The sequence below is a fragment of the Malurus melanocephalus genome, unplaced genomic scaffold (assembly GCF_030028575.1).
Source record: "Malurus melanocephalus ecotype Western Australia unplaced genomic scaffold, MMel_1.1 scaffold_3, whole genome shotgun sequence".
Classification (NCBI taxonomy): Eukaryota; Metazoa; Chordata; class Aves; order Passeriformes; family Maluridae; genus Malurus; species Malurus melanocephalus.
The window spans coordinates 5,492,134-5,500,905 of record NW_026623235.1 but is presented as its reverse complement, the minus strand read 5'-3'; the positions used below and the strand labels follow the sequence as shown (position 1 = coordinate 5,500,905).

Here is an 8,772-nt window from a genome sequence, read left to right as displayed (position 1 = left end):
CTGTGTGCCCGCAGTGACGGGTCTGTGGGGTCAGTGTGTGCTCTGTGTGCCCGCAGTGGTTCCACAGCGCGGCCGACGGCGGGGAAGGCTCCGGCGGGGTCACGGGCAGCAAGTTCCGGGCGGACTGGGCGTTCCGGCAGCGGGACTTCGAGGTATTTTCAGGGCGCTCGCACGGGCTGGGGAAGTTGTGGGGACATAAACCGGGGCGGTCCGGCAGTCCCCGATGTTAATGTTCATTATGTACCGCAGCTTGCGGGTCTGGCGGCCGTGCCGTGGTTAATCCCGCTCCTGGTTCGTGCTGAACGTACGGCAGCCCCGGGCAGGGCCGGGTCGCGGTGGAGCTCTGTGTTCTGCCACGATCCCTCCAGGAGTCAGCCCGGTGCAAACTGGGCAGGAGCGCGGCGCTGCCCCGGAACTGATCCCGGGCAGGCGGGCGCATCGCTGCAGCTCAGCCGTGAGCAGAGCTGGTGTCTGTGGCCGGGGAAGTCATGGTCAGAGTTTGGCATGAGGGTTTCTCAGCTCCAGGGGATAATGCCGTGTCCCACAAAGGCTGTCAGATCGCTGGCACCACGTGGCTGCGGGTCACCTTTCTCAGAGCTCCCCCCGCTGTCAGATGAGAGCTGTAGTGGCCGTGAGGCTCCTGCCTGTCGCGGAGCAGCCTCCCTRTGGCTTGTTACAGCTCTCTGCTGCCTCCGCTCCCTCCGGAAGGCTGGTAAATGCCTTTGCCTTGCGTGGATGTTGCCCGTGCCTGTTCCTGCCCGTGGTGGTGCCAGACCTCGCCTCACTGAGTTCGTCCTGAGCCGCATTCCTCATCAGCGATGCTCTCCTGCCTTTTGCAGTTCGAGTTGCAGAATCCAGTCTTTCGTTACCTTGTTTCCTTGTTGAAATCAGCATCTCCARCCCTTGTTTCAGGTGTAGCTTCTTGTTCCAGCCTATGGTTTGCGTTACAGGCTTCCTGATGTCAAAGCTCTCCAGCTGACTTCTGACTCTACTCCTTTTACCTTGCCCATTGGATTTGTGGATTTTTTTGTACCTCAGTTGGCACTGATCCTAATGWTATTCCAGCACCACTGCAGCCCCGTGTATACATGACAGATGTTTTCTAGTCTTAGCTGAGATGCCCTGAAGGGATTCATRAAAGTGTGCTGAGAGCAGAGGTGCCTCAGGCTGTGGTCAGACGTAACTGCTGAACCTCAGGAAAAGCAGATTTCTCCTTGCTGTAGTTCCCAATCAGGAGAGAAAAACACTCCTCAGATCTACTGAATAGAACAAACCATTGCTTCCTCTTTTCTGTTGCAGTGTTTCATGTAGGAAATGTTTACAGTTTTATTGCTAACCTAGGTCACTGGCGGAACAATAACCAAAGGTAGACTGCACATAAAMTTACAGATTTGGAAGCGTTTACCTTGGAAAGGGGCTGGAAATACATAAGTGGGGATAGTAATCTCTTTTCTAATTGTCAGTAKTTTTTTGCTTCAGGATAGGCCACTTGATAGGAAATGCCAAGGACAGCCGTGATCTAAGCTGTGCCTGTTTTTAGGATATAGATGGCTATAGAATATGCTTGGGATTCACGATGCCTGAACCTTGCCAGGTTTTATCCCTTTGTCACATAACAAGGCAAACAGTGTTGTCCTTAACCCTCTGATCCATTTTCACCAGTGGCTGCTGCATGCACTGGGCAGAGGGGAGCTCCCTCTTTTGCTTAAGAAGGAATGTGAGCTCAGCATCAGGAAAGAAAAAGGTTTCAGCTGTTTTGCTAGGAAGTATTTAGGGTGTGTCTCCTGGAAGCTCTTTCTGTTAGAACCATTAAAGTTTGCAAGGAATCATTAAATACTCATTTTGAGAGATGGGAGAATGAGCACTGCTTTTTAGTCTTCTCTCTGAGCACTTACACAAAGGGAGAGAAATCAAGATTCCAGACTTAGCTTCACTGAATACTTAATTTAATGTATTTAAATGTTAATTGGAGTCCTGGTGAGTGCCCTGAGCATTAAGCTGTAGGAGTATTGCTCATTCTTGCCTTTTTCCTTAGCCCAATTAATATTTATTTCATGTACGTTACAACCAGCCTACAGGAACAATGGAGATTCACCTTCCTTGTGTTATTCTCTGATTTACTGATTATGTGAGGTGAGGTACTTGCAGGATCAAACCTTCCCATGCAGAATGTCATGGTTTTGAAACAAAGTCCCACAGATTTAGGATGAGTGCTCAGATCAGTGAGGATGTTTTGTGTCACATATTACCCCGGCTGGTAGATGATCCCTKCTGGATCAAATCTGGTGGGAGAGGTGGACAGATGTGTGGTGAATCCTGCTGGGGCCTACATATGAGCTAGAACTGAGGCTGCTCATTACCATTGGACCTTTCTGTAGAGTACTGGGGCCTTGTCTCTTGCTGGCACAGGTAGTAGYTAAGTCTGGAGGAACAAAAATGTGGGCTCCAGGTTCTGAATTCCCTTTGTAATTGCAGTCTTAAAGAAAACATGCCGGTCAGGCTTGCTTTTAAATGCAAATCTCTCCCTGTTTTGTTGGCTTTTCTTCCTTGGGACACTCCTAGAAAGCCCTTTGTGAATACTCAGACTGCTTGCTACTCTTACCTGCCAGCAACATTGCAATGAGACGGGATGTCCAGGAGGGCCAGGCTCGGTGTTTATCTCGCCTAGGAAGGCACRAGGAAGCTCTGGATATTGCAGAAAAAATGGTAAATAATGCAGTCTTTCTTTTAGGCTTTGAACACGAAAGCATTGCCAGTAGTTCTTTTWTACGGACCATTTTCTGGAAAAATAATTTTCATGTGTATAATCCTTCAGGATGTTCACTGCTCAGAGTATTTGGTAAACAGAGGGTAACTGTCACTGCAGATATAATCACTCTTTAGAAATTGGAACACCCTGTACCACAATGAGCTCCCTGTGCAGGGAAGCTGGTAGTCCTGGGACTAAATATCATGCTCTGCCAGGCAGAATTAATGCAATGTAATAGGAATTATAAGAAAGGGAATAAATGAGTGCTTAAATCTTTCCACTATACAAGTGACAGTTCAAAACTCCCTTTTATTTCCATATACTTGCTGCCAAACTGCTACCAAGAAGMGTGTCTAGCTGCAAACTGAGTTTTTCCCATAAAGGAAAAATCCAGAGGCTCTGAAGTCTGCTAGAATWTTATTGATGCTTTTTATTTTATATAAAAGGTATTTATACTGCGAAGAAAGGCAACTGTAAAACACTCTGAAGGCAAATAAACGAATTACAGCATTTAGGACCTTCTTGCCTCAGGCTRGGCCAAGGCAGCTAGAGGGAATGCTGTCAGCTTGATCCTGCAAGATCTGTATCCCATTGTATCATTTTAAATTAAGAGCAGCATTTCATACAGTTTAAAAATTACCTTTTGATATTTGTATGTCATTATTTAGGGAGACATTTTCTTAGGCACTGAATGGTGGTTCTGTTCTACTCCTGTTTTTAATCTATTATCTCTTGTTTCTAGAGAAACAGCGCTACTAACACAGATCACTTAACAACGGTACTCAACCTGCAGTTTTCCATTTACCAGGGTCTGGAAAATGTAGAAAAAAAGATCATKTGTCTGCAGCAACTGATCTRCTTACATCCTTTCAATCCCTGGTTCTGGAAGTTACTTGCTGAAGCTTATATGAGYCTTTTACAGAATTTTTCTCCATTAGTCATTCCAGAAGCAAATCTAAATCAGTCTGAAGATGTTTGTGTAAGTAATAGCAGTTTCAAAACATCAACTGGCAGAGAGATTAATTTGCAGCCTTACAGATCAGATGGCCAGAAAGAAGGCCCTTGCTTCAGCCTTGCTGCAGAAACAAAGGGCGAGAATGCAGTGACTTGTCCCAGCAGCCCAGTGGTGAAAGAATYCCTTTGCACTTCAGGAGAACTGGAAAGGACGGACAAAGAGAAATGTGCAGCCTCAAAGTCCTGGAAGCAGAACATGTCAAAGAAASTTGGGATAAAAGCATGTGCCTCGTTTATTAGAGCAAGGTAACTGTGTGTATTWTCAGAATAATGCCAGGAACAATGTAAAGCATATTTTTCCTAGATGTTGTTTTCAGTTTKCATTTTCAAGTTAAATGTTTGTTTCAGAGTTGGCAGCACTAACTGGGAAGCACCCTACTATTGCTTCAGATCTAAAAAGCAAAATCTACTTAGTGTGGTGGCTGTGAAGAGTCTGAATCAGAATGGAAAGAATAAACCAGTGTTACACACAGTTGAGAAGTAAAGMATTTTTTAATGAGCTGATAATGTGAATCTTTGCAAGTAATTATATACAAAAGGGTCTGTCCTTTAGCAAATGCTCCTGCTAGACCATTGCTGTTCCCTGGTMTGGTATTAAAGATGCAGCAGCAGAAGTGCCCCAAAGGGAAGGCATAGCCAGTCTTCCTTCTGTGAGTGCCACCTGTCTTATTTGCTTGAMGCCTCATGCTTGAGTGAAAATGTATTTTATAATAATACCCCAATCTGCATAATGGATGAGGCTGGAAAATGAACTCCGTGACAGCTGATTGACAGGGCTGCATTGAAATGCTCTTTCCTTTTCTTTCCCCTCTTCCTAAAATTCTTGCATACAGCAAAAATCCCCAAAACATAATCTTTCAAAGAGATAATTAGGAACTGGTTTGGTTAAAATAATCTTGGATGGTTTTTCCCCCTCTTGCCTCTCAGTAATGTATTAGTCATTGAATGTTTTTAAAGGCATCTTATGAATGTCCAGAAATGTTTAGAGAGAACACTTTATAACTGCCCTGYTGGAGCAAGATTTAAGACATGAAAAAAAAAAACCCAAATAGTAGCTTTTAACTGTTCTCAGACTAAGAGATGAAGACTTTAATTGCTACACAGAAGAAGTTAATGGATTTAATACTGATATTGAATATTGAAGCTACATTTATATTAATAATTTGTGTTGCTTGTTTCAGTGTGTATGGTTCAGAAATGAGATAATTATAAATGGTGGCACTTCCTTGCTTGGCTGCACAGTTTCAGATTGTTACTGTGGTTTATATTTGTCCAGGATAAGCTTCTCCCCTGCCCAAAGCTTATGCAGATTGTCTAATATCTTTGGGTCTGTTGGATTTTAAGTGGATGTAGATRTTATATAAACATATGTGCAGAATAAGTTGCACCTTGAAAGGGGATGTTAGTATTGCTTTTTGTAGGAAATAAGGTTCTCTGTTAATGAATCATGAATAGCTGACTCTCACAGTTTGGAAAAAAAAGAGAGGTTTTTTTTATTAATTTTCATTGAGATTTCATTCTTTTTTATACTATGTTGATGCAAATTTTGAAACAAAATACTTTATAAATTAAAAATACTTCCCATTTTTACTTGGAACCAAGAAACCATCTGTAAATTCAGTAAAGTTTTGACTGGGAAATTCAGACTTGTAAATTTTGATGTTTACAGTGTTCAAATGAAAGTTTTTATCTAAGATCTTGAGTCCTTCCCTTAAAAATGCACACCATTATTATAACACCAACTTCACTTAGCTTCAGTAAATGGGATAAAAAGATGGACCTTAATAAATTCTCAAAAACTGCTATTTATCTCTACAATAATGTCYATTGTGAATTTCAGTTAGTTCACAGGAGATCATGCATTATGTCTCTCTGTTCCTAGAAGTGTAAGATAAGTGTAATACCTGTTAATCTGTTTGACAGTGGACTTGAGACAAAAGTATAGATGCCTGAATATTTCCTCTGCCGACCTGTCTTACAGTCCTTGTGTGAAGAGGACTCTGGAAACTGCCACAGTTCTTGCTGGTCAAATTGGTGATGGGGCCCTGCCTGACATCAACCCCTGTCTTCAGCACATTGTGTAACCATCAATTCATGGTTGTGACTTCTGGGGGCACTRCCTGGAACATAAAACTGGTGAAATGCTTTTAGAAAATACTCCAGGGTTGGCCTGTGTGGAGAGGATGTTTGACATTTGTCCAAACTGCCAAATTTCTAGCTTTTCAGGTTACATAGGCAAAAATGTGCTGCTGTCTTGTTAGGCCATAGTAAGGACATGGGACACCTGATGACTCACCAAGCCTCACTTTTGAATGTGTGACAAATATATGGGGACAAAAATTTTTGCACAGAGTAACCGGAGCTATTGCCGTATTGTTTTTCAGAAATACTTCTCAGTGGTTCTTTCATAGCACAGATATACAACATCCATAGTAGAATGATACACATGTATTGACTTCTTTGCAGTAGGCAAAAGTCAGGAAGAAGAGCTCTTTTAAAGTTTTGAAGTATTAAAARTGTTAATTTAAGTATTAAATATTTTGGTTGTTTTTAGGTCTGCTGACTTACTCTTTTTCCAGCTGTGCCAATTTTAAACTGCCTTTCTCATTCCAGGCTTTTACTTCAGCTTACCCAGTCACAACAGTCGTCCTTTGTGCTAGAGAATAACAGAAAAGGTCAAAAAGAAATTGATGACAAAGTGGCTCGACTTGGTTTTGATGAAAACTCCTTGCTGTTCATRACCAAAGTAAGAGGATGTTTCATTGTGTGCAGGGTCTCAGTTGTGTAGTTATCCTCTAAGCRCGACACTCCCCTGAGCTAATTAACCGTGCCAGGAAGCAAGGGAAATTAGCTGGGGCGGGCTGCTGGCAGTGTCTTACCTGGAACTGACAGAGGTGCCTGTAGAACCCTGGCCTGCGTCACACAGGTGGATCTCTGATCTGCTGAGATGTTCCTTTCAGGAATGTGCAGCGTTGTTAAGTTTCATTGGGCTTGTATTTGCAGATGCATCATCRCTGCGCATTTCCTGGGATGTGCATTTATCTCAGGAATTTTAGATGCCCTAAAGTGAATCACTAGTTTGAAATGTAAGTGAAGATTACTTTGATGGYCACAGCAGTATTAAACACTTGCATAAAAAGTATTAAATATTTTCAGAAAAAGCAGAGACGTTCTTTTACATTTCTTTGTCCTGCTTAATATACTGGGTTMTAGTTTTAAAGAAATACAGAGCAAAGCAATATGTCATTTAATCTCTTCATAGAGATTAAATATTTTTTGTGCTATTTAAAGAGCTTCTGACTTTTATCTTAAGGAGCAAAAGGAAGTTAGTGAGATTGTAACCTTGCTGTCAGCATTACAGCTTTAAGTTGGTGAGTGCCAAGCCGCTGCCCGGCTGCAGGCGGTCGGACCGATGGCATCCATGAGAGGGCAGTAGCACACAGGCTGAGGGTTGGGAACGGCTGAGAAAAGAAACTTCTTTCCTTGCTTCCCTTGCTCGGACATGTCCCCGGAGGAGTTGAGTGTGTTGATGCCGATGCAAGGTGAATACAGAGTTGACGTTGAGATTTTCTGCTGCTATTCAGAGTGAAACCCCMCCGATGCAAGTGCAGCCAGAAGCTGGAGGGACTGTGCAGCTCTGAACCGTGGGGTCAGCTCTCCCTGAATGCAGAATGCCAARGCAGGCAACTTGGTCGTGGCCTGGAAACTTCCCCAGGATGGTGTGGGGTTCATGTGACAAGGGCTTTGTCTGTAAATATATGTTATTAATGCCATGTTTGATGGGGGTTTTCCCTGCAAGTTATTTTCTTGCTCCCCACCTTCTTTCTTACTCTTTTTGCAGGTTATGGGGCAGGATCTTATACCAGAAAAACTAAAAGAGGAGTTTCAGGGTGAGGTAAAATGCATAGGCCCTTCAGCACTGTCATCACTGGTAACTGCTTCAGTCACGGAATTTGAAATCCAATGGTTCGGTAATCTTCAAGATTATTTATGTCACTTTGAYAGACAATTTTATTCAGATATTTATATCCCACCTTCAGTAACCTAGAGGTTTTGTTGTATTTATTCTTATATCTCCAAATTATTATGACACATACAATAAAGCCCATGTTACATTTTTTAAGAATTCTTATTGTATTTCTTTTAAGAATAGATATAAATCTCTCTATGTAAACTCTTAACCTTGCATCCTTTTCTTCATTCACTATTTTTTTTATATTTAAAATTATAAGGAACACAGTATAAAATCAAGTTTTCAGCTTTCAGAGGTAACTTTCCTTTGTAATCCTCACCAATTTGTGCTTGAAGTGCCTGTGATTTTTTTGAGGCCTGCAGTGGTGGTGGGATGAAAGCTTCCTTTCTGATAYCCAATTTGAAAGTTTCTTGGTATCAGATTTGATGTTGTTGCATTTAGAGCCATGGAATTAGCCATCTTCTTAAGTAATTTTTTTAATATTTCTTGATTAACATTACAATKATTTCCTATGGATGGATAACTAGAAATTTCTAATATATTTATACTGAGAAATTGTCAATAACAATTCCATATCTTTTAGGAAGGAAATCTAAGTAGTAAATATTTAAYTTAGAACTCTATTTGAAGCCAAGTRTTTGTTGCAGGTGTAGAACAAACTGTAGTCTTGTGTTCAGTGTGCTTAGATGAGAGAGGAGAAAAACTGTCAAGGTTGTTTATACATACTGAAGAGTGTTTAGTCACATCATATCCTTTGTAAAAGCCTGCAAGGAAGATCTTTGCTGTGARAACAGGCAGTGTTGTTTCTGCCTCACCCAGCTCCCTCTGTTGTGCTTTCCCATCCATGGCTTTGCTTTCTGAAGTACTGGTGCTCTGTGCTTTGGGCTTCTAGAACAGGGCAAAGATCCTCCTATAGTTTCTTTCATTTGAAGTGTTTTACATTTCAGAGTCGTTTGCATTTCAGACATACATGGTGTGCTCTTCTCCATTTTAAACTGTAAGACTTAATTTTTGTAGAAGTGTTCTATAATGGGTT

The 8,772-nt window shown here is 41.9% G+C and overlaps 1 protein-coding gene across 1 annotated transcript in view; it reads left to right on the top strand.

Moving 5' to 3' along the window:
- CUNH8orf76 (chromosome unknown C8orf76 homolog) overlaps positions 1 to 7,883 on the top strand; it is an 8,544-nt gene extending 661 nt beyond the window's left edge. The window contains exons 2-6 of the mRNA XM_057368245.1: positions 57 to 152; positions 2,563 to 2,706; positions 3,492 to 4,009; positions 6,377 to 6,509; positions 7,605 to 7,883. Coding sequence (XP_057224228.1) covers positions 57 to 152; positions 2,563 to 2,706; positions 3,492 to 4,009; positions 6,377 to 6,509; positions 7,605 to 7,811 — 1,098 coding nt within the window. The 3' untranslated portion in view covers positions 7,812 to 7,883. The remainder of the gene's footprint in view (positions 1 to 56; positions 153 to 2,562; positions 2,707 to 3,491; positions 4,010 to 6,376; positions 6,510 to 7,604) is intronic.
- The last annotated feature ends 889 nt before the right edge of the window (positions 7,884 to 8,772 follow it).